The sequence below is a fragment of the Talpa europaea genome (assembly GCF_964194135.1).
Source record: "Talpa europaea genome assembly, chromosome: 7".
NCBI lineage: Eukaryota > Metazoa > Chordata > Mammalia > Eulipotyphla > Talpidae > Talpa > Talpa europaea.
The window spans coordinates 22,088,737-22,114,593 of record NC_140074.1 but is presented as its reverse complement, the minus strand read 5'-3'; the positions used below and the strand labels follow the sequence as shown (position 1 = coordinate 22,114,593).

General features: G+C 42.2%; 1 protein-coding gene across 2 annotated transcripts; it reads right to left on the bottom strand.

The window, feature by feature from the left end:
* Positions 1-2,239: 2,239 nt before the first annotated feature.
* Positions 2,240-23,255, bottom strand: PLIN2 (perilipin 2; the record flags this gene model as incomplete). 2 transcript variants are annotated; one of them, XM_084236588.1, is made up of 8 exons in its annotated part: positions 2,240-2,395; positions 14,526-14,816; positions 15,616-15,750; positions 16,665-16,846; positions 18,027-18,312; positions 20,486-20,568; positions 22,862-23,057; positions 23,226-23,255. In XM_084236588.1, the coding sequence occupies 8 exons, from the start codon at positions 23,253-23,255 to the stop codon at positions 2,240-2,242; spliced, it is 1,359 nt and encodes a 452-aa protein (XP_084092714.1). The 2 variants fall into 2 exon arrangements, with proteins under 2 accessions (XP_084092714.1, XP_084092715.1); XM_084236589.1 differs by having other exon boundaries at positions 2,240-2,380.
* Between the last annotated feature and the right edge of the window lie 2,602 nt (positions 23,256-25,857).

The window sequence follows — 25,857 nt, the reverse complement described above, 5'->3', positions numbered from 1 at the left end:
TTGATGGGGGCCTTCCTGGTGGTGCAAGGGCTTAAGTCTCAGACTATGAAGCTGTCCACAGCCACTACAGCACAGAATTTGATCCCGGCCAGGGAAGTTACCCACATGGCACAGCAGCCCTCTCCTGCCTCTCCCACTGCTCCCCTCAGTAGTGTATTTCAGTCAGTCTTCCTGTTCTACTCCCCATGCTGTCTCTGGTGAATCCTCTCGCCCACGCACCTCTGGCCTGTACCTCGTTCTTGTATGCATAAATAAATAAATCTTTTTTAAAAAAAAAAAGGCACTGATAGAGGATATCAAAATGCTGAAATTATGGGCCTCCCCGGTGGCGCAGCTGTAGAGCGCTGGGTTGCGAAGCTGCCCGCGGCCTCTGCGGCGCCGGTTCAATCCCCGGCTGCTCCCTGGCCACCGGAGGAGGGTCCCACATGGCGCGCAGACCTCTCCTGCCGCCCGCTGCTCCCCTCAGCAGTGTACTTAGGTCCTTCTGCCTGCTGTGCTCCCTGCTCTGGCTCTGGTGAATTCTCTCACCCTCCCGCGCTTCTGACTGTACCCAGTGCATGTATAAGCAAAACAAACAAACAAGCAAACAAATAAATAAAGAAAAAAAAAAAAAGCATGCCTCTATAAAAAAAAAAAATGCTGAAATTATAATTTATCATTTTTTTATAGACTGATGTTTGTGTCCCCTCTGTCAGTTCATATGTGAAACCCCTCCTCCTCCAAAGGCTCTTATAAAGATGGTACTAAAGATTAAAGGTAAAAAGGATGGAACCCTTATGAATAGAACCAGTGCCCTTATAGGACTTACAAAAGAGCCTGCTTGCTCTTTCCACTGTCATCTCCACAGGGAGATACAAAGAGAAGTTAGCTCTCTGCAACCCAGGAGGAATCTCTCCCTAAAAGCCAACCATGCTGCACCCTGATCTCAGACTTGCAGTCTCCAGAACTGAAAAATAAATTTTTGTTGTTTAAAAGACTTGATCGAGGGCCTCCCCGGTGGCGCAGCGGTTGAGCGCTGGGTTGCGAAGCTGCCCGCAGCCTCTGCAGCGCCGGTTCGATCCCCGGCTGCTCCCCAGTCACCAGAGGAGGGTCCCACATGGCGCGCAGACCTCTCCTGCCGCCCGCTGCTCCCCTCAGCAGTGTACTTCGGTCCTTCTGCCTGCTCTGCTCCCTGCTCTGGCTCTGGTGAATTCTCTCACCCTCCCACGATTCTGACTGTACCCGGTGCTTGTATAAATAAATAAAAATAAATCTTTAAAAAAAAATAAAAAATAAAAGACTTGATCGAAGTCTTGCTTATAAGTCTTGCTATAAAATTCGTTATAGCAGTCCAAACTGACTAAGACATCATTGTTAGTGAGGATACTTTTATGAGAGAAGTTTTTCCTCATTTACTACCTAAAGGGAAAGATATAAGAAAATGAAGGATATAATCATGATTCTTTCCCTTATTTTACCAGTTTATTTTTAATCGGTTTTCAAATTGTAAATTGTTTTGTTATCATTCCCTGAAGGTGACTATTAGGTGATTAAATATGTACAAGTTAGTGTGTGTGTGTGTGTGTGTAAGTTAATGTGTGTGTGTGTAATGAACCCATGGCTATTTGTATTTTATGAGGCTCAAGTTGCAATTATTAAGCTGATTGAAGTTCAAATTGTCCCATGTTTGGTCACTGGAAACCTCCTCAAACTGGCTTCCTTGTTTTATGAAACATCAAGAAGTTCAAGTTTTATTTTGTACATTTCCTCTCTCAGACATTAAATGAGTCATTTTTTTCCAAGGAGCACTGGGTTCTTTTAGCAGAAAAAAATGTATTTCAAAACTACAACCTCACCACTAGGAATGCTCATATATACTTTGTTGGTCATTGTTTCTACCCTTAGGTTAGGGGAAAGCAAAGACCCTTGACTAGCAGATCCACTGAGAACACCTCAAAAAACAAGAGGGTGCTATAGTCAAAAGAAGTAGAAATGAATGGGAGAAGGGAAAAAAATGATCACAATATCAGTTTAACAAAAACACTTTAATTGAAGATTATACAGACCAATTTTAGTTATTTAAAATGGCATAAGATGTAGAACTAGGATACAAAATTTTAAATAAATCAGTATTTCGTTACCATTAAGACCAAATAGCCAAATAGTAAATCAAAACTCCCTTAAGCCACCGTTTAAACACATGAGCAAATATGAAGTTTAACGTGACAAAAATTGTATATTCTTTCAGGAGTATCTTTTGTTAGTTATTTAACATTTTGCCTGTAGAGGACTCAGAGTTATTAGCATGTGAATGATCTGATTCCTCCTCCTCTTCCACAGCTATAATATCTGGAATTTCATCAGTCTCAGATGTCAAATCCATGGCAGTGAAATCAAATACCTGTAAAAGAAGAATCTTGGATATTAAAACAAATACTAATGAAGTAAGCTTTCAAGTCCAGGTGAGCCCATGGAGACATTAATTACTGCATGTGAATGAATCTTACTTTGTCCATACTTGTGCTTTCCAACCAGATGTTTTTTGTTTGTTTGTTTGTTTGTTTGTTTTTTGGTGGGACCCTTGCTGGCGGCCGGGGATCGAACTAGGGGGGATCGAACTGGCGCTGCAGAGGCCGCGGGCAGCCTCGCAACCCTGCGCTCAACCGCTGTGCCACCAGGGGAGGCCCGACCAGATGTTTGTAGGTTTATTCCTCCAATTCACTATTATAAGGAATCTTCTTAAAAAAGAAACTAGTGGTAGAACTTAATGAATGCAAGCTTTTTTGAATGTATAATATATAAAACATGTCTGCTTATTCACCTGTTTATCCACTATTCTCTTAAAAAAAACTATAATATTCCAGTTTTCCCTAAATCTAACTTCCAATAATATAAACTCTTTGGGAAGTGTCAGAGAAAGCAAAATATCTTTTAATAGTTAAAGTAGCCATCACAAAGTCCTAGTTCTTCTCTGCATAAGAAAGGCTGTTAGGGTTATGTGCTATTAAATTTTCCTTTCCATACAATTTGATAAGCAAAGTAATGTTTCTAAGTCACTAGCAGATTAAAAGCAGAAAATTAGCAAGGTATAATAATTTACTAAAGGCTGGAATATTGATAGCAGAAAAAATTAGCTGATTGCTTAGCAGAGGTAAAATGACTAACAAAAAAAATCATCAAAAATTAGAGGCAGTGGGGGAAATAGGAATTATTATTTAATTAGCACTGAGTTTCAGCATTCAAAAAAGATAAACACATGCAATTTGCAGCAACATGGATGGCACTGGAAGGGATCATGCTCAGCGAAATAAGCCAAAAAGAAAAAGAAAAATACCGGATGGTCTCACTCATAGCAGGAATCTAGAAAACTTAAATAAGGGACCAGGAAAACGAATAACTATAAGAAAGTGAAAATCAAAATCAACAAAAAACTACGAACCAGAGACACTTTTAGGGGGGCGGAGGTGGGAGGGGAGGGATTGGGGTCAGAATGGGGGGGCTGCAATTGTATGGGGAATATAAAAATAAAATTTATTATTAAAAAAAAAGATTTTAATGAAGTAAAGCAGTTGTTGTGATTTTATAATAGTACAATTATATAGTAAAAATAGTTATAGATATTAGTAAAAAATATTTATGTCATAATATATAAGTAAATAATAATAATAATGGAATAATGTTGGTTATGTTAATGATTATACTAAGGTTAATAACGTAGGATCTATGGGTCAAAAATAGTTTAGGTTGTAGGGGACCCCTTGTTGAGGTCTCGGTATGTACTTGATTTATTGATGATTGTACATGATTGGAATCAAGAAATAGTGCATATTGTTTTTTGTTATGTTTTACTGCATGTAATAATTTAATGTATAATTAACCATATACTGTGAAAAATAATTTTATGTAATGGTCAAAAAGATGTATAAAAAGAGAAGGTTGATTCCAACAAATTACACTCAGATTTTCACTCCCTTAAAAAAAAAAAAAATTAGCACTGAGTTTATGCTTAGAATAATGATAATGTTATGGAAATGGATAATAGTCATGGTTATACAACATTGTACAAGCACTTAATACCACTGAATTGTAGACTTAAAATTGACTAAGAAGGTCAATTTCATGTTACGTTTATTTTACCAGATTAAAAATCACTACAGGGCTTTCCTGGGACCTAAAGGTTAAGACTATCACTGCTGCAGCCTGGCGTAGCAGACCTCTCCTGTCATCCATTGCCCTCCTCAGCAATGTATTTCTTTTTTTTTTTAAAGATTTATTTATGCAAACAAGAACTGGGGTACAGACCAGAGGTGCAGGGGGTGAGAGGATTCACCAGAGACAGAGTGGGGAGCAGAACAGGCAGACTGACTGAAATACACTGCTGAGGGGAATAGCGGGTGAAACAGGAGAGGTCTGCTACACCATGTGGGTCACTTCCCTGGCTGGTGATCAAACTTGTGTTGCAGTAGTTGCAAATAGCTTCATAGTGCTGCGTCTTAAACCCTTGCATCACCAGGGAGGCCCTCAGCAGTGTATTTCAGTAGATCTGCCGGTTCTGCTCCCCACTCTGTCTCTGGTGAATCCTCTCACCCCTGTACATCTGGCCAACACCCCAATTCTTGTATGCGTAAATAAATACAGTAAATATTTAAAAAAATTAAAAACAGTATAAAACAAACAAACAAAGACAAGAAGACAAAATCTTGCTTTCTTCATTGAACCCCTTTCCTAGTTGTTTGTGGCCCTTATTACATTCTTCCCTGAGAAACCAGATGTTCAGAGGACTACAAAATCTGACGTACAAACTTCTACTTTTTTTCCTGAGACTTTCCATTTGAGGAGACCACATTGCATTCTAGTTCTTCATAAATATTCACTTTGTAAAGACAATGTTCAATCTGACATCCCCAGAAGCCAGCAATGTTTATGCAGTCAGTCAGGCAAGCCAATGGTGGCAAGTTTAGCCTTTTTTGGGTTAAAAGATGTTTCTTGCTTAATTTTCACTTCTGAGCTATTTTTATTAAATGTATATTTTGACATGTAGCATCACTCTGCTTGTTTTTAATAAATGTGTGATAGAACAGAAAGATAAGAGAATATAGGCAGAGGTATTTTCTAGGCCTCAAGCAAGAAAGCAAGCAGCAGTCTTCTATCAGAAGTTTAGAGTGCTAGAATGGCAAAAAAAAAAAAAAAAAAAGCACTTTGACATCAGTAAGACAGAGGTTAAATTCCTACGCTGTCACTTATCTCTTTTCAACCCAGGTTTCCTCTCAAGTGAGGAAAGTACCTAACTGATTGGGTTCCAGGTACGAAACAAAGGTAACATGAACCCAGTTCATAAAAGGTGCTTAACAAGCAGTTTTTTTATCCTCATTAGTTCCTTCAATACTACCACACATATGTAAAAACCTCCAAAGTCTGCCTAAAGAAAGATCTTTGCAGATGAGCCCACATTAAAGAATATTAAGAGAGGGCCTCCCTGGTAGTGCAGGGGTTAAAGTCGATGCCTGCCAGCCAGGGAGCTAATCCACATGGCTCAGAAGACCTCTCCTGTTTTGCCCACTGCTCCCCTCAGCAGTGTATTTCAGTAGATCAGCCTGTCCTGCTCCCCACTCTGTCTCTGGTGAATCTTCTCACCACCACCCCCACCACCACCCCTGGCACCTCTCTGGCTTACAATCCAGTTCTTGTATACATAAAAAAAAATTTTTTTTAAAGAGTGTTAGGAGAAAAGTCTCCATCACTACCACCAAAAAGAGTACCTTTAGTTCCTGAGATGATTTAGAGAGCCATTTGACTCAATCAGCTTCCAAAATGATTCAGAATGCTTAATTCCCTTATTCCTGGCTATTTCCAAAGACTTTGAGGGCTAGAAAGGAAATAGCAGAGGGTGGGACAACTAAGAGATAGCCATAGTCTATCAAGTTTCCAAGGAGTTTATTTTAAAATGTAATGATAACTCTTCCTGACCATCTTTGGGAGGTTTTCAGAAATGTGGAACAAAAGAACTCATTTTACAGATTTCTAAACTAAATCCTATTTCACTGGTATAACAAGTATAGTGTGGACCCTCAGAGCAGAAGTATATGGAGTCTCTGGCTGAGAACGCCCATCAGGGATGGGAGGCTAAATTTACTACAAAACCATTGTCCCTACCCGCAGCTATAGGAAATCAGTAGAACATTCTTTACAAGAAAACCAAATGACTACACTAGGATATCCCAAACCCTGTACATCTTTTGCATACGTGCAATCATATCACCGTAGACCTTTCACATCATAGACTTCATTGATTCACATGTTTATTAAGACAATTTTCCAGAAGGTGGCACTCTTGGCACATGTTGAGACTAAGTTAGACTAACAATGGCCAGGCCTTGGATAGGTGGAACTACTACAGAAACAAAAATACCATCTGTGGGAATTTAATTTGCTGGTAGAGGTGAGTGTGCATGCACGGCTGAAAAATATGACAGGGAATCAGAAAAATGGATTTATTTTGAAAAATAGAGAAAAAATTTTGAAAAACTAGTGAGAGGGGGCCTCCCCGGGGGTGCAGCGGTTGAGCGCTGGGTTGCAAAGCTGCCCGCGGCCTCTGTGGCGCCGGTTCGATCCCCGGCTGCTCCCCGGTCACGGGAGGAGGGTCCCACATGGCGCGCAGATCTCTCCTGCCACCCACTGCTCCCCTCAGCAGTGTATTTTGGTCCTTCTGCCTGCTCTGCTCCCCGCTCTGGCTCTGGTGAATTCTCTCACCCTCCCGTGCTTCTGACTGTACCCAGTGCATGTATAAACAAAACAAACAAACAAACAAATAAATAAATAAATAAAAACATGCCTCTATTAAAAAAAAAAAAAACTAGTGAGAGGAGCTGAGAGGAAAACTAATGAGAGCTATGGGGGTAGCATCTTACCATCTTGATTCTTTCTCCACTCAGTTGTATGAAATGTGAGTGAGCAAGTAAGGTCACTATTCAAACTTAGAGGAAAAGAAGATGATGAAGGATCTTCCCTGCTGATTGAGCCTGTAGTTATTCAGCAGCCCGGTGATGAGCAACCTTGACAAGGGGGACCATCAACTGGAAGCCAGGCTGTTTTATCCAATCAGGAGATAAAAGATGGAGCACCAGTGGTTCAAGGTGCTGACCTGGAAGCTACTAAACAGAAACTGGTTCAATCAAAGACTGGGTGTGAGCATGGAGATGAGCCCCGTGGCAAGAAGAGGAGTCTATTAAATACAGAGCCCATAAAATTGCTAGAAGCTGATGAAGGGCAACTACAGTTTTTTGTATTGTTTTATTTTGTTTTTGAGTAGAACTGGGGTGTAGGCCAAAGATGCACTGGGTGAGAAGATTTACCAGAGACAGAGTGGGGAGCAGAACAGGTGGATCTACTGAAATACACTGTTAAGGGGAGCAGCAGGTGAGACAGGAGAGGCCTGCTGCGCCATATGTGGGTAGCTCCCTGGCCAGGGTTTGAACTCGGTCCTTAGCAGTGATAGCACTGAGACTTAATTCCTAGGCCACAAGGGAGGCCTCCTGGCAACTGCAGTTTTAAATGAAGACAAACTGAAACCATACATGTTTTTCTTATGTTGGAAATTTGACTATTAATATTCTCTCAATAATATTTTTTGCAAAGAAAAACTAATGAAATGAAAAGAAAAATTAAGGGGTCTCCCTGGTGGTGAAAGGGGTTAAGCACAGCACTGTGAAGCTATTCACAGCCCTTGCAGCACAAGTTCGACCCTGGCTAGCCAGGGAGCTACCCACATGGCACTGCAGACCTCTCCTGTCTCACCTGTTGCTCCCCTCAGCAGTGTATTTCAGTCCGTCTGCCTGTTCTGTTCCCCACTCTGTCTCTGGTGAATCCTCTCACCCCTCGCACCTCTGGCCTGCACCCCAATTCTTGTATGCATAAATAAATCTTTTTAAAAAAAGAAAAATTAAAATTTTAGTTTGTACAAAAGCAATTCTAATGTGAGGGGCTACAAAAGGATCACACAAGAGGTAATGATTAGCTCTAAGACCAAATACGTAAGGAAAATCCTGTTAAGGGTATGATTTTAACTCAAATTTTTCACCACTCATGATAGGATGCTTATGCAGCTTGATTGTGTGCTTGAAAGTTTGGGGACCAGGAGTGTCTTGGTTCTATCTTACTCTTTCCTTACCCTTTATGCACAATTTGGTACAGCAGGTTGGGGGTGAGGGAAAGAATTCGTCAGAGAAAGAGTAGGGAGCAGAACAGGCGGATTTACTGAAACACACAGCTAAGGGAGCACAGGGCAGACAGAAGAGGTCTGCTGTGCCACAACATCTACCCTTTTTAATGCTAAGTTACAATTTAAGTGGTTGTCTAGAATCAAAATCATATAACAATAAGCGTTGAGGATTTGTAAAAATTAGAACCCTCATACTTCTCCTGTGGGAATATGAAATGTTGCAGCCTTAATTAAACATAGTTACCACATAACCCAAAAGCAATTCTACTTCTTCATAGATGCCTAAGAGAATGATAACATTATTTAAATGGCAACCATTTTCCTCATCATTTACATGAAAACCCATTTCTTTTATCTGTTACTTTTATAACAGTAGCACTCTCTGGCCACCTTTCTCACGTTCTTTTTTTTTTTTTTTTTTTTTAAAGATTTATTTATTTATTTATTTATTTATTTCTACAAGAAATGGGATACAGGCCAGATGCGCAGAAGGGTAAGAGGATTCACCAGAGACAGAGCAGGGAACAGAACAGGCAGACTGACAAAATACACTGCCAAGGGGAACAGCGGGCAGATAGGAGAGGTCTCTCGCACTATGTGGGACCCTTACCGGGTCTGCCAGGGATCGAACCCGTGCTGCAAAGGCTGTGGACAGCTTCACAGCGCTGTGCTCAACCGCCTGCGCCACCAGGGGAGGCCCTTTCTCACTTTCTTAAGGCTAAAAACATTAAATCTTTTCCTCTTCCAGGAAATATCACCTAAGGTAGCATTCTTTTTCTGCTGCGGTCAATAAATCTTAAAATCCACATTATTGTTTTTCCATTACTATATTGATTTATGCTGAAGTGTCATATGTTGCAGGCTAATTTTGTAATAAAGCTAAGGAATTTAAAAACTAGCAGCCTAGGTCTTTTTTTTTTTTTTTTTAAAGAGGCATGTATTTTTATTTATTTGTTTGTTTGTTTGTTGTTTATACATGCACTGGGTACAGTCAAGCTCGGGAGGGTGAGAAAATTCACCAGAGCCAGAGCAGGAAGCAGAACCAAAGTACATTGCTGAGGGGAGCAGCGGGCGGCAGGAGAGGTCTGCGCGCCATGTGGGACCCTCCTCCGGTGGCCGGGGAGCAGCCGGGGATCGAACAGGTGCTGCAGAGGCTGCAGGCAGCTTCGCAACCCAGCGCTCAACCGCTGCGCCACCCGGGAGGCCCTCAGCCTAGGTCTTTAAGAATGAGGGACAATGGGTCTCCCTGGTAGCGCAAGGGGTTAAGTCTCAGCACTTTGAAGCTATCTGCAGCCACTGCAGTACAAGTTTGATCCCGACCCACATGGCACAGCAGACCTCTTTGGTCTTGCCTGCTGCTCCCCTCAGAAGTATGTTTCAGTAGATCTGCCTGTACTGCTCCCCATTCTGCCTCTGGTGAATCTTCTCACATAGCATTCCCCCAAACCAACCCCCCCATCTCTGGCCTACACCTCAGCTCTTATATGCATAAATAATTACAATAAATCTTAAAAAAAAAAAAGAATGAGGGACAAGTTATATTCCATACCAGGATATTTTTTGAATAGTCATCAACAAACTTCCCCTAAGACTACAAAAGTTTCCTGAGGATGTGCCGAAAGGTTTTTAATATGCAAAAGGTACACAGGGCCTGAGGGGTCCTAGCAAGGTCATTTGGTTTTCTTTGAAAGGTTTTTTGTCCTCACAGGGAGGGAGGGACAATGGTTATCTCAGTTTTATAGTAGCTTTGCCCTCTGGCATTCTCAGCCAGAGACTCTGTATACTCCTGCTTTCAGGGTCCGAGCTACCAGTTTGGATTTATTTTTTACATCTGTGAAATTTGAGTTCTCTTGTGTCACATTTCTGAAAAATTCACAAAGTCAGTCAGGCACAGTTGTCACTAGACTTTAAAACAAACTCTTTGGAAAACTGATACTGTAGCTATCTCTTAGTTGCCCCACCCTCCTTTATTTCCTTTATATTCTCAGTAGGGCAGAGTTCATGCCTTGTACTATTAGGAAGTCAAATACTGAGTTGAGTCATTTTGTTAATATTATTTTGTCATATACATATTATATATAGTAGAGTTAACTGCCTGTATGTGCACATTATTTCTCCCCAATGAATGTACCAACTAGATTTTCAGTGTTAGTCCAAAATGTAGATTTTTGTTAAGGCTCTAAAATCTTTCATACACCTCCTTCAAAAACTACTTTTATGAAATCAAAACCAAGCTAAATAACCTAAGTTTATTATACTTTAACATCAGGCTTCCCTATAAAAGTCAAAGCCTTTCATTATCTCTCATTTCTCTCTAATCAGCAGGCCCAGTTTAAGAAAATTAAGTGTATAAGAAGAATCTGTGAACAACTCTGTCCAGCCCCCTCCAAACATTTTCTTTTCACTCTGCCTTCCTATTATTTTATTTCATTATCTTACTGACCTTCTTAACAAGATGCAGTCTCACCTGGTCAAACTCAACAGGACAATCGGCTGTCTGCCTCTCACCACCTCACCGATTGAGGATGCAATTTTCCTATTCAGTCTGTTCCAGTGGGGCAGCCTCCTAGCTCAGCCCTTGCTGGATAGTGAGCAAGAAGAGCTCAACCCTCCACACCAGTCCTAGAAATTTGACATGGGCCCATCAAGGTATAACAGGGTAGTCTCCAGGAAAGGGGGAGGTTCCCTGCCCCACCCAAGGGACGGTGGAGCTGAGCAGGAAGAGAAGAAGCTGCAGAGGAGACTGAGGAAGAAAGGAAGTAGGATGGAACCAGGAGACATGGAGGAGGCGCATGAAGCCTAGAGACACATGAAGAAAGTGCGCTTGCCTTTTGGTCGTGGGCTGGGTGACACAGATGTGGGTGAGAGACCCGTGGGGAGATGACAATGGCGGTTTTTGTCTTGATTTTGGTTTTGCTTTTTTCCCTCCAGACTTGTCTGGTTGTTTCTGATGCTTTTCTGTGGGTCCCCACTGGAAGATGCTTTAGACTTGTGGCAGGTTTTGGGGCCTTACTCTGGGCCAATCCTGCTTGGGTGAACTTTTATCCACGGGGGGATGGGTAACTTTGGGTGCTTGATTTAGAAACTATATTCTTTGCCTTTTATGTATTGTTTCCTACTTGTGATGCCGGAATTGTCAGGCCTAGTCTCCCAGGAAGCCTTCCTAAATTCTTCAGAGGTCCCCTCCTGCACTGTCCCTAAAACTGCCTAATAACCCTAGCTTACCCTGTCTCACTTGTACTAAAGTTCCTTTCCACTAAAGTCTCATATGTTTGGTGTTGATGCAGCAGATGGCAGAACCCATTTAGAATAGGCAGGTTTGCGGGGTTTGGGCTGCCCCTCTTCCTGCCCTGTAACAAAGGGACGATCCAACTGATACTATTTCATCTAGGAATCAGTAACTTCTTTTAAAACATGGAGGAGTGCCATCAAGAATCTCAAATGTTAGCCAGGGTAACAGAAAAGATACCATAAAACATCTCTTTAGCCTAAGCTGACTTCAAGCCTAAAGAAAGACTATTTAGTCTCCTTTCTCTCCAAATAGTCTCATGCTATTCCCTTTCTAGTTTCTCCTTTTTTTTTTTTTTTTTTCCAGATGAAGGAAGCTGCTACAGATGAGCCTGAGAACTTTGATATTCAACAGTGGAACTACGCAATTATCTTTTCCTTATTAAATGGCAACTGTGTAAGTATTGATATATTTAACATATCTTGTTTTATAGGATACCTGCTGGGTGGGTGAACATTGATAGCATGAAGGTGTTGCCTTTTGGTATACAAGCAATAAATATCTTGGTTTATGGAGTAGGAAAATTTCACATGACTTGGCAAGTCAAATATTACACGTCAGTCTCACGGATGGTGTTCTTGTGCCTCTAGTGCAAATTAGAAAACAGTTCTCTCCTATCTGTAGCAACCTTTTCCCTCTAAAGTATTGTTCTCCTTGAGAAGTAATCTATTAAACTAGAACTGCCAGTTTATGCAACAACAAAACTGCAAGATGCAAGGACACCACAAATTTTGAAACATGCTGACATCTGAATGAAATGCATGTACACACAAATATGAGACAAAGATAGATGGACAAAGCTACAATTGGTGTGCACAGCTCATGACAATAAGCAAGGGTTAGGAATGTTATTCTAGATGCTAAGAGTGGTCTGCACTATATTTTGCCTTGCTCATAAAGAATAGCTTTAAGACCCGTTTCCTTTTTCAGTTGGGATTATAACTCTTACGAAGTGGAAATACAAAGATTCATGTTCAGGATAAGAAAGCAAATGGATACAATAGCATATGAATTTTCCATCTAAATAGAATAAATCACAAAATATCAGCCTTGGAATTTTGAGGCAAGGAGGGCAGGGTCACATCCAATTTGGACTAAGAAACTTAAAAAAAAAAACTTTAAGAGACAGAGGCTCTAAAAATGCCAGTCACTGGGGACAGGCAGGTAAGTGAATGGATAGGTTTCATCCTAGAAGCCCCTAAATTGTGATCGTCCACCCTTCCCAAAAACCAGAAGCTTCTTAGCTTCAAGCGTCTCACTGAGTCCCTATCCACCAGTTGAAATCACCTGTTTGCTCATTCCTGGAGTTACCTCAAAGGGAACAAATTTAGTCCTATAACTTAGTAAGCATTGATAGACTTATTCACACTGAAGGTACATGTAAAATTATATGCTCCTTCCTATTTTCATGGTGAGGGAGAGGCAAACAGGGTAGAAAGACAAATATAACCTAGACTTGGGTTCTGTAGAAGGGCAAGCTCATTACCTCTTAGCAGGGACACAAAGCAGCACTTAAGTCTATTTCAAAAGTTATGAGATTTGCTTTTTAAAAGTTTGGCACACTGCAGCTTTGTTATAACGAGGTTCATGATATTTTCTAAACAATTGACCAATATTAAGAGGATTAGAAGCCTGGACATCAGAGGCAGGATGTATAAAAGGACTCCTTTTCCATAGGGGGTACAAAGTCTTTTTTTTTTTTTTTTAAGATTTATTTATTTATGCATACAAAAACTGATACAGGCCAGAGGTGTTGGGGGTGAGAGGGTTCACCAGAGACAGAGTGGGAACAGAACAGACAGATTGACTGAAATACACTGCTGAGGGGAGCAGTGGGTGAGTCAGGAGAGGTCTGCTGCACCATATGGGTATCTCCCTGGCTGGGGATCGAACTTGTGCTGCAGTGGCCTCAGATAGCTTCATAGGTTGCGTCTTAACCCCTTGCGCCACCAGGAAGGCCCCAAAGTTTTTCTTTCCTATGATTCCCATGGGTCTTCTAAAGGTACCTGACCAATAAATAACTGGCTTTCTCCCAAAATGGTAACATAGTAAATCCAGCTGAGCCTGGCCCCTGAGTAATCCTAACTCCAAGGCTCACATCTTAAGTGGCTTCTTGGCAAGAAATGCTACACACATTGAGACTAGTGCAAATACTGATTTAATTTCTTTCCAGCAAGGCGATGAGCCATGAGTGGCTCCCTCTACTGGCTTAAAAACCCACCCTCAAGAGTCCAGTAAATGAGCAAATGAAGGGAACAATTGTATCTAATACAATTCTTAATAGGCAGTTAACTTTCATCTTGTCAAAAACTTGTTATAATCAAACATTCCATTTTTTACACTAGTCTCCAAAGTTATCAATGTGTCCAATTCCCCAACGGCCAACTGAAATTCATGTATGTACATTAGTAACCCTGTCATGCAGCTTTATGATAGCAAGACAAAAAGCACATGGAACACACAGCATAAAACAGATCTATTCTGCAGTGAATTTTATTGACTTCAAAGGGGTTATTCCTTTATGAAAAACAAAACACTGAAGTTGTACAAGCAAACAAGGGAAGCGAACCAATGATGATGCCTGTTTAGAGCAAATACCAGTTCATACCACCACACACATGAAGGTGTTTTTATTCAATGCAATAGCAACAGCCGCAACAGAAGACCACACATGCACTGCAACTTTTTGTTAATTCTGGCTAAGTTCTGACCAATCTATATTAGCAGCCAAGTAAGTAACAGAACTCCCTTGCTGATGCCAGAAACTTTAGAGCTCTTAATCCAGCTGGAAATTACAATTGAGGATCTATTTTCTAGCCCACTGCTTCCCTAACTCAGGGTTGTCTAGCAGATTAATGTTAACTTAACAGAAGGTATCGTCAAGCTGGCTGCACCAACACTGATGACAGGGAGGGGATAAGCTTAATGGGTTTTGTGCTCAGGTTACAGTTACTGGGCTTCCTGGCAGGTCTTGTCTTCCTCTGCAACTTGGTCCTGAGGATTCTGAGAATCGGTCAGCTGAGGATAAAAGGGACCTACCAGCCAGTTGAGAGGTGTGTTGTTAACAAGATAATCCATCATATCGTCTAAAGAATCCTTCATTTTCTGTAGCTGCCCTTTGCTAGAAGTGAGGAGGCTGTCAGACACTTCCTTAAAGGAGGCAGCATTGCGGAACACCGAGTAGAGGTCACCAGCCATCACCCCCAAGTGGCTGGCCTGATCTTGGATGTTCTGTGGTAACCCTTCGATGTTGTACAGGAGTGTGTGGCATGTGGTCTGGAGCTGCTGAGTCAGGTTACGGGCAATAGCAAGAGTACGTGACTCAATGTGCTAAAAATAGAACAAAACAAGTTTAAGAATTAGCAGTGTATTACTAGTGCTACATATGAACTGATTTCATCATAGTAGGCTGGTTAAATGTCCACCACATATGTGGATTCTCTGACTTTTAAAATCCTCAAAACAACGAAGAGTGCAGCAGTATTATTCACATTTCATAGATATGAACATAGCTTAGAGTTTAACTAACATGCCCCAGTTAACAGGTGGCAAATAGCTGAGAGCCTTTTTGAACTGGTGCCTGAGTATTCAAAGTTCATCATCTTACACAGAAGGAACAAAACAGGCAGGGGAAAATGGAGAGAAAAATATATTCCATGTTAGTAGGGCAATTAATAGTTCTACCTCGAACTATTCCATGATGACATCATGGAAGCAAATAGGTATTATTTATTTCAAATGCAAATGCATATATACTGGCTGTCAGAAACCAAAGAACCACTTTCTGAGCCTACAACATGCTATTTCGTTTGTCCAGAACACTAGGTCCCCTATTACCCTTTCACCTACCTAATTCCCCCATTATGTCTCAGCTTAGCAGGAAACCAATGTCTCATCTCTTGCAGGAAACCAATGATTCAGCCATCCTCACTCCAAGGCTGAGTTAGGTACCTTTCCCATATATTCTCAGAGCATCTGTATTGATGCTATTAAAAAACACTATCATAGTAAAAAAGGCCTATATGTGCTGCTAGTCCATACTCATAAAGAAAAAGTTGGTGATTCTCATTTAGTTGAACCCCACTAGGGGCAATATGCATGTCTGTGGTTGTTAAATTGTCTCTGTTACCTCAGCACAATGGGATTCATCTGTATCATCATAGCCGATGCTCCTTTTCCACTCCACCCAGGTGAGAGAGAGTTTATCCTGAGCATCCTGAATTTTCTGGTTCGCACTATGCACATTCTTCCTGGCAAATTCAATCTAGAACACAGAGGAATAAGACAAAGAAACCAACAAGTCAATCATCCATGTTAGCCTGTTCTCAGATCTATGATACAAATCAGACAACTAAAACCTCAGGATTTCCATAAGTATAGCTATCCCTGCTGTCACTGTTATTTATAGTCAATATATAAGTTCTTTATACATATAATCACTATCTACATATAATCATAGTATAATAACTACGTATAGTTCTTTATTGCCTTTAACTATTAAAAACCACTGTCTCCAAAATTTTCTTCCAGTTTAGCACAGATAAAGGAACTAAAATTTAATATATGTACGTGTAAAATGTCAGTTAAAATGACAAAAGGGAAAGAAATTCAAACTTCCTCTTCCCTGTTGCCAGTGAGTGACCTACTTCCCCTTCCAAGAAGTTTTCTTACAACAGCACAATACACACTGTTGTGTAACTTGGAAATCTTTACTGGTTATATAGAGAGTAGTCTTTTGTGATGTGCCCATTAAATCCCTGTTAGTTGGCACACACTGTTTACAGCCTTTTGCCACTCTAAACAAATACAGATGTGTAGGATAACTTTTAAAAGTAAAATTGCTGGGAGCACAGTGTGTATATAATGTCCCTAAAAGAGTCCCCTGAACACTCCAGAAGTGTACACTTTACACTATTGTCAACAGGACCAAACATGGCCAGTCTAATAGGGCAAGAGAGGCATCTGTCATTTGACCTCTCAGAGTAAGATTAACATCTCTTCATATATTTCAGCTGTTTAGATTTCCTTTTCTTTTGCTACTTGTACACGCTTTGCCCTTTTGTCCACTGGATAGTTTATAAGGGATATTATAAAGATTCTTGGATTTCATGGTATTTACTGTCATTCCTTGTGATGCATGAACTCACTTTAGATTCCTTTAAAGGATGTTTTACTCACCATGTTAACGGTGGAATGGAGCTGAGAAATGGTCTCCTGGCTTTTTTGCTTAGCTTCTTTAACTCTGCTGAGGGCCTGCTGGTAGGCACGTGAGCGCAGCTTGGTAGACAGAGACCCCAGTCTAATATAATAGCTTGGTTTCTGAACTATTTCAAATCCTTCCACTTTTTTTGCTTCTTTTTCTGAAGTTAGGAAAGAAAAAAAATTTAAAGGATCACAGCTATAAGTGTGGCCTGAACTCTAACCTGGACCTTGACTTTGTCAATTCTACCCATGCAATTTTGTACGCATTCCCCCCTGACTGCTCATGTCTACTGCCTGGCCTAACCACCCAGAACAAGAATGTTATCTCACACACTTTTATCTACACTTTCATCTCATCTACACAAGACTATCTCTCACACTTTTTTTATCTACTGTTCGATCCCCAGCTGCTCCCCGGCCACCAGGAGGAGGGTCCCACATGGCGCACAGACTCTCCTGCGGCCTGTTGCTCCCCTCAGCGGTGTACTTCGGTCCTTCTGCCTGCTCTGCTCCCCGCTCTGGCTCTGGAGAATTCTCTCACCCTCCAGCGCTTCTGACTGTACCCAGTGCTTGTATAAATAAATAAATAAAGCTTTTTTTTTTAAAAAAGATAGTTTTAAGAGGGAGAAATCTACAAAGACAGAAAGATTAGTAGATACCTGAGGGAAGAAATACAGATTGACTACAAATAGGCATGAAAAATATTTCAGGGTGATAAAAACTGGACTGAGGGGTTAAGTCTCAGGGTTATCAAGCTATCACCAGCCACTGCAGCACGAATGCCATCCCCTGCCAGGGAGCCAACATACATAGCACAGCAGAATTCTCCTGTCTCACCCGCTGCTTCCCTCAGCAGTGTATTTCAGTCAATCTGCCTGTTCTGCTCCCCATTCTGTCTCTGGTGAATCCTCTCCCTTTCCCCCACCTCTGGCCTATACCCCAGTTCTTGTATGCATAAATAAATAAAATAAATCTTTAAATAAATTTTTTAAAAAGATTGCGCTAAGATATAAAAATTATTATTATTATTTTTTAAAGATTTATTTTTTATTTATACAATAGCTTGGGTACAGGCCAGAGGCACGGGAGGGTAAGAGGATTCACCAGAGACAGAGTGGGGAGCAGAACAGGCAGACGGACTGAAGACACTGCTGAGGAGAGCAGCGGGTGCCAACAGGAGAGGTCTGCCACACCACACCATGGGGGAATCTCCCTGGCTAGCCAGAATCGAACCTGCACTGCAGAGGCTGTGGACAGCTTCACAGAACTGCCCTCAAACCGCTGCACCACCGAGGAGGCCCCAATATAAAAATTATTTCAAGACAAAATTGCAATTACCTAATTCTTCTTCAGTGAGAGGGAGGTACTGGTCTACCAGCAGCTCTGATTTGGTGAGGGCATTTTCTACACCACTGCTCACCAACTGCATCATTCGACTTCCCAAGACTGTGTTAATGCTGCCATTGACCACAGACTTTGTCTTCTCCACACTGTCAGTCACTGCTCCTTTGGTCTTGTCCATCACCCCAGTGATAGTGCTGGCGACAGAATCCTTGGCCCCTGTCACAGTAGTTGTCATAGCATCTTTTGCCCCTATCACAGCACCTTTGGCATTGGCAACAACCTGTAAGTAGGAAAGCAGATCACTTGGCTGGTGAGAAACACAGGGATAAACACATATTTAAGATCTTAACTGAGGCAATTTCAAGAATTAAAGAAGGAATCTAGTCCTTTCACTCTTTAGCTTTAGTTCTTGAGCAAGTCACTAAAAGTTGTTGAACTTCAATTTTCTTATCAGATAGATTTGTCCGACCTGCCACCATGCAAGGATTACTGGAAGAGCAAATCAAATAAACATACAAAATGTGTCATTTTGTCAAAGTGTTAGTTTTTTTAAGCAGATGAACCTGCAATGAGGTAAAAGGGATACTCTAGCGAAGAATGCAATTTTCCATGCTGACATGCTTACAATGACAGCAGCTCATGCAAGACTGTGAACATAGATAGAGGAAACATGCACACCCAGCCCATAAAGGCCAACATATGTGGGCAGAGATGTCAGTTTATCCTGCTGGATGTGCTTCATATACCTGTGCCTCATATATAACTCTCCAAATTGCCAGCCTACCCAAGTTCCACTTATAATACCAAAGGTAGCCTACAGAAATGGCTGCATCATTTCTCCCCTTTGCTCATATATCAAGGAGAAGATGCAAAGTGGCACACAAAAGATTCTCTCCTTTTGTGCCTATCCAACAATACAATTACTTTTGTGCATGCATAACTGAGTTTTCCCTTCAAATACCACACATATTTTTACAACTAATGATGGATACTGGGGAAGTAAGCCAGCTGTTCAACTGCATGAACTCAGTTTCATTCTCTATTTGGGTGGGGGAGTGAGGAGGGAGAATGGACATAGGAACATGAAAGTTTTCCTCCAGACATATTTCTGGTATGTATAAAACATAAAAATCTCCAAAGTCACTTTATAAATTGGTTTCCAAGATCAGACATGAAAGATGGACTGAAAACCTAGATCCTGACTTAATCTGGTGCCATTTTTTAATGAAAAAAGAAAATAGCTTTCAGCTTTAATGTGCCCCACATGTACAAAGTAGCTGATAATGACTGGGACTTTTAGACAGGGGTCTCAACAGCACTTGAAAACTTAATTACAAGGCATGTATATTATAAATAGCTATGTTATTCAATTGGAAGAAATAAAGTTTTCAGTTTAGCTATTCTCTAATGTTTTTTCCAGCACTAATATTTCATGAAGGGCTTAACTCCATTAAGAACAATGAATAACAAGGCCTCCCCGATGGTGCAGGGGTTAAAGTCGCAGTGCTATCAATCTATTGCCAGTTATTGTGGCATGAGGTGGCTCCCCACCCATGGAGCTGACCCACATGGCGCAACAGACCCCTCCTGTCTCGCCCACTGTTCCTCTCAGCAGCATATTTCAATAGATCTGCCTGTTCCGCTCCCCACTGTCTCTGGTGCCTCCTCTTATCCCTTCAATCCCCGTACCTGAAGCCTACACCCCAGTTCTTGATGCATAAGTAAATAAAAAATAAATCTTTAAAAAACCATTCAGTTCATATTACACATGTCAACATTTGCTTGAATACATATAATTAAAGGGGACAAACGGTCACAGAAGAAAAGTGGTAAATTAGTATTTGTTGGTGATAACAAACATTTTTTATATAGTTCATTCCAAAGTCACACAAATCTAAGGAAGAAACTAGAGATCAAGCTAAGCTTGGTCCTCCAGGCATCAGCATGTAGTCTGCCTAAGTTAGGGGGAAGACGCACTGGAGCAAGTAGGTGGTCCACCAGCACAGGAAAAGCTGGCAAGAAGACCTTCTCGGGGAAATATCTTCTCCAAACACCATTTACTAGAACTTTCTACTTTCAATAACTCAACCTTATGCTTTGTTAATTTAAAGTAAGGTAACCTGACTTTTATTTTTTCTTAAAGATTTATTTATTTATGAATACAAGAACTGGGGTGCAGGCCTGAGGTGTGGGGGGTGAGAAGATTCACCAGAGACAGAGCGGGGAACAGAACAAGCAGATTGACTGAAATACACTGCTGAGGGAAGCAGCAGGTAAGACAGGAGAGGTCTGCTGCACTATGTGGGTTAGCTCTGTGGCCTGGGATCAAACTCAGGCCACAATGGCTGGCGATAGCGTGATAGTGCTGAGACTTAACCCTTGTGACACTAGGGAGGGCCAGAACATGAAAACACGTGAAGCAGCAAGTCTGAGCACTCTTTTCCCAAGCTCACCTGGTCTGTTGGCTGATTCAGAATAGGTAGTTTCGCCTCAATTCTGTCCAGCCCCTTGCAGGCGTAGGTATTGGCAACCGCAACTACAAAAATCACAAATAGAAAAAATGAAAATAATGTTAACTATAAAATGAACAAAGACTTTTATTCCTTAACTCTTTAACCTTTCTCTAAAAAAGAATGTTGCTCTTCATTCACCATACAATGCATTGCCTGGGGTCTCCAAGACAAGAAAGCTATCCCGTCTTGCAGGCTGCTGGCAACTTTCTTCTACTGACAGGGAAATAGGGGTAGGAACAGTTCAGGTAGGAAGCTGGCTAAGAATCATCTTCCTCATCAATTGTTACTAAAGTTAATGCCAAGAAAAGCCAGGCTTTAACAGAACCCTTATTCAGAGAATAAGGTATCTGAAAATTCCCAAAACTAGCATTTCCATGCCAATCTAATCCCTATGTATACTGAATTCAGCAAGTTGCATGTATTTGGGTTATTAGGAAACAGTATGCTACCACCACCATAGATCTCCTTAACAAGGCCCAGATTTAGTCCAACTCCCCCCACAAAGAAGACAAGTCAGGCACTAGTTCTAAATTCATTTGGGAAGTGGCAGAGTTGGAAATATGGCCTCTAAAGAGTACTCATATTTCAAAAAGCCCATGACATAACATATGAAGGGAATAATATAAATCTTTACTCAAAGTAGTTCATGGGCCTCCCTGGTGGCGCAAGGGGTTAAACAACACACGATGAAGCAATCCGCAGCCTCTGCAGCATGAGTTTGATCCCCGCCGGCCAGGGAGCTACCCACATGGCACAGATGACCTCTTCTGTCTTGCCCGCTACTACCCTCAGAAGTGTGTTTTCGGTCAGTCTGCCTGTTCTGTTCCCTGCTCTGTCTCTGGTGAATCCTCTCATCCCCCGCATCTCTGGTCTGTGCCCCAGCTCTTGTATGCATAAATAAATAAATCTTTAAAAAAAAAAAAAGTAGTTATAATGAGAAGTGAGAACCTTCATACACTGCTGGTGGCCAATGTAAGATGGTACATTGCTTTGAAAAGTAGTTTGACAGTACCTTAAAGTCTTGAAAGAGTTATTATATGACCCAGCTATATAGATATAGCCCCAAATAAACTGAGAACATATAATCACAGAAAAACTCACACATGAATGTTTATAATCACTCAAAAGTAAAAGCAATCCAAATGCCCATCAACAGATGAATGAATAAAATATGATCTAGCCACATAATATTCTATAATAAAAAGGAACGAAGTACTGATAGGAGGCTCTAACGTGAATGCACACTGAAAATACCACGCTAAGACAATCATAAAAGACCACATATTTTATGCTCCCATTCATCTTAAATGTCCAGAATTAGCAAGGATATAAAGACATAACGTAGATTAGTAGTTGCCTACAAGAGGTTGAAAGGAAAAGGGTAGCGACTACTAAGATTTCTATTTTTTCAAATTGGAATAAAATATACGTAAGATAAACTTCACCATTTTAACTAAATGTAGCATTAAGTTCATTCACAATGGTGTGCAACTATCACCACTATCCCTTCCAGAATTTTTTCATTATCCCAAAGAGAAACTGGTAGAATGCTTTTTAACCCGCAGCAATAAAAATGTTCTAACACCGATTGTGGCAATGCCGTACAACTCTGTGAACAAACTAAGAACCACAGAATTATATACTGTAAGTGGGTGAATTGTGTGGGGTATTATCTCACAATAAAGATTTGTTTAAAAGCAGTTCATGAGACTGTGTGGTCCCAAGGAAGTCAGCTGTTTCAGTTCACCCACTGGCTCCCTTTGTGATCTCATCTGCCGAGAGAGGCATCTCTGAGAGGCTTTTTTTAAAGTATCATTAACAGTTTCAATCATTATAAAGCACGTCTTCTATTACTTTTTTTTTTTAAGATTTATTTTTATTTATGCATCTAAGAACAAGAGTGTAGGCCAGAGGTGTGGGGGGTGAGAGGATTCACCAAAGACAGAGTAGGGAGCAGAACAGGCAGATCTACTGAAATACACTGCTGAGGGGAGCAGTGGGCAAGATAGGAGAGGCCTGCCTTGACATGTGGGTTAGCTTCCTGGCTGGGGGTCAAATTCATACTGCAGTGGCTGCAGATAGCCTGATAGCACTGACTTTAACCCTGTGCCACCAGGAAGGCCCAGGTCTTCTATTACATTGAGGGTCACCTAGTAGTTGCTAGGTAAAGGCAGCATGTGCCTCAGGAAAGGCTGAGATCCCTCATGTTGTCCTTGTGTGCTTAGGGTACTGGTTGGCATTCACTGTATTCAAGTCAGCCCTAGGCTCAGTGTGGACAAAATGCTTGGACTAAATCTTGAAGGAGAAATGACTCACTTTGTGGCTCTAGTTTCTGGATGATGGGCAGAGCACTTGTCACCGCCACGGAGGTGATGGTCTTCATGCCCTTCTCTGCCATCTCACACACAGACTTCAAGTAGGGATGTTGATCTTTTGTAGTGACATAAGCAGAGGAGACCAAGTCGTATGTGGAGCTCACCAAGGGCAGGCTGGCTACCCTAGTCACCACACTCTGCAACGGATAGGGGGAGAGGTGTCAATTTCTCAAAACACAAAGGGAGGGAAAGAAATCAAGAAAAAATTAAATTATGTATGGGTTATGAGGGGAAAAAATCAAACATTATACAAAAATGAACAATGATGTAAAAATTATATATTAAAAAAATAAATAAATACGTACGGGTTGTATATCAACTGCAACAGATGCCATTTTTCTTCCTGGTGAAAATAAACTGTGGAAGAGAAAATTATTTCAGGATATCAGAATAAGACCCTCTCAGATCATTCCCCAATCCAAGCAAATGCTAATTTGTTTTTTTAAAGATTTATTTATATTTATTTATGCATACAGGAACTGGGGTGTAGGCCAGAGGTGGGGGGATGAGAGGATTCACCAGAGACAGAGTGGGGAGCAGAATAGTGGGACCTACTGAAATACACTGCTGAAGGGAAGCAGTTGGCAAGACAGGAGAGGTCTGCTGTGCCATGTGGATCAGCTCCCTGGCAGGGGATCGAACTTGTGCTGCAGTAGCTGCCAATAGCATGATAGTGTGGACTTTAACCCCTGGGCCACCAGGGAGGCCTGCAAATGCTATGTTCAAAGAGAGGAAAATTCCAAATGAGGTGTGTGTAGTCTTCTGCACTCTTCCTAATCTTTAGCTCTCAGTTCTCTGCCCTGGAGTATATGCCCTTTGAGGGAAGGTTTCAGTTTATGTGCAAACTTTCAAAAAGGGAATCCACAGGGAAAAGTAAAAACATTGAAGTCTTTGTCTTGTATCTCCACTAGGATACCCAATTATCTTGAACAGTAGTATCTGTTCACCAAAAAAATCCTTAACAGAGATTTCAAGAAGACATCTGAGACAGTTAGGGCTATCAATTCGAAGCACTTGTATGTGGGGGAGGGGTGAAGAGAAAGAGGAGTTTATTCCATCCTTGTGAAAAGACTGAAATTTAGGAGAGAGTAAGTACTAGAGGGGGGAGGTGCTCGGAGGAACTGAAAAATCATTCCAGCACATTTTAGATGTAAACCTAGCGATCCCAAGGAGTCACGCGCAAAAAACACCTCACTGCTGAGCAGTTGGGGTGGGTCACCCACATCCGGGCCAGCGAGTTCATTTCCCCTTGGGCCACCACGGGTCCCAGTTCTGCAAGAACTGAGTAAGAACCGCCCTGAAAGCTTAAGGCAGGAGCTATGATCGATAGCCTCGATGTGTACCCCCTAAAATTCCCTTCTCAATAATACTCTCTCCAGACAAACAGAAACTGGCACTCAGCAAACCAAGACAAGAAGCTAAGCCCACACTAAGGCTCATGGCAGAAAAGAGGCTCAACCAACAAAAAGAATGGGTGGACGACGCAGGCCCGGGAGGCCGGCCTTCCCAACCAGCGCCCCGAATCCGCCGCAAGGCGGCTAAGGTCCAACCTGGAGCCCGGCGGGGCCGAGCAGCGCCCACCGGCGGAGCCCCCCACCCGACCTAAGCCCGCGGGGTGCCGGCACCAGCTCGGTGGTCACAGAGGGGGTGCGCACTCACCGACCGGCTGCAGCCAACCGGCAACGATCCGCCCTGTCCCGTGCGATCGGTTCTGATTACTCACAAGGAGTTCAGAGCCCGGGGCCGACACCCCAACTATATACCCGGCCCCACCCCGCCCCACACACGTGACCCGCGGCCAGGGGCTGGGAATCCGCCGAGGCCAGGCGGGGTACCGCCCCCAGCCGCCTCGCTGCGCGCCCCGGGCCTCGCCCTCCTGCCTGGAGGAGTGGGGATCCCTATTGGGTGAAGGGGTGCCCCGGTTTGGGTTGGAGAACCACCTGGATCAGGGGTTCTGGGAGGCCGGTGGCAAAGCGCCCAGGCCGGTTTTGGGAGTTTTGCAAAAGGCTGTGGCAGCATTGTTCAAAGGAATGAGCGGTAACTAAGCTGTTGATTAGCATTAGTCCTCAGAAAAGAACTGCCTTTTAAAATGGAAACCTTGGCCTCTGCATTTTTATTTTTAGCAAACTAATAACCTAAAGTTTTGTGAATTTTTTTTAAAGATTTATTTATTTATGCATACAAGAGCTGGGGTGTGGGGGCGGGTGAGAGGATTCACTAGAGACAGCAGGGAACAAAACAGGCAGACTGAAACACACTGCTGAGGGGAGCAGCGAGTGAGACAGGAGAGGTCTGCTGCACCATGTGGGTCGCTCTCTGGCCAGCTGCTTCCTGTGCAGCCTGGGATGGAACTCGTGCTGCAGAGGCTGGGGACAGCTTCATACTGCCATGCTTAACCCCTTGCGCCACCAGGAAGGCCCAGTTTTGTGAAATTTTAACCCCAGGACAGAGATTTCCATTTCACTGCACTTTTCACTTTGAAGTCAATTCCTCAAACCTATTTCTAATTTAAAGTTGAATTTGGAATTTCCCCAAGGGGCCTTAGAATATTGTTGGTTGTGTTAGGGGGAAAGGATGTCCTGAGATAATCTCATACAGGCTTTGTGGACTCCACCCCCACTCCAGACTAAAGCCATCAGGACATTGGGAAAGACAAATCCCATCACCACCAAGGGGAGGGTGGCTGGGACCTGAGGGTGGAGTTGGGCAGCCAGGTTGGATATAAAAACCAAACACGTGGGCCTTGCTCGCTCTCTGGCTCGCGATCGCTCGCCTCCTGGCTTCACCGCTCCTGGCTGGCGGCCAACTCTGAGAGCGCCATTTTGGGATTCCTAATTGGCGGATCGGGTAGGACTCATTTAAAACTTTGTCTCCCATTTTTCTCCCAGAGATGTACTTTTCCTCATTTCCCCTTCCCTTGTAAATAAACCTTTTATT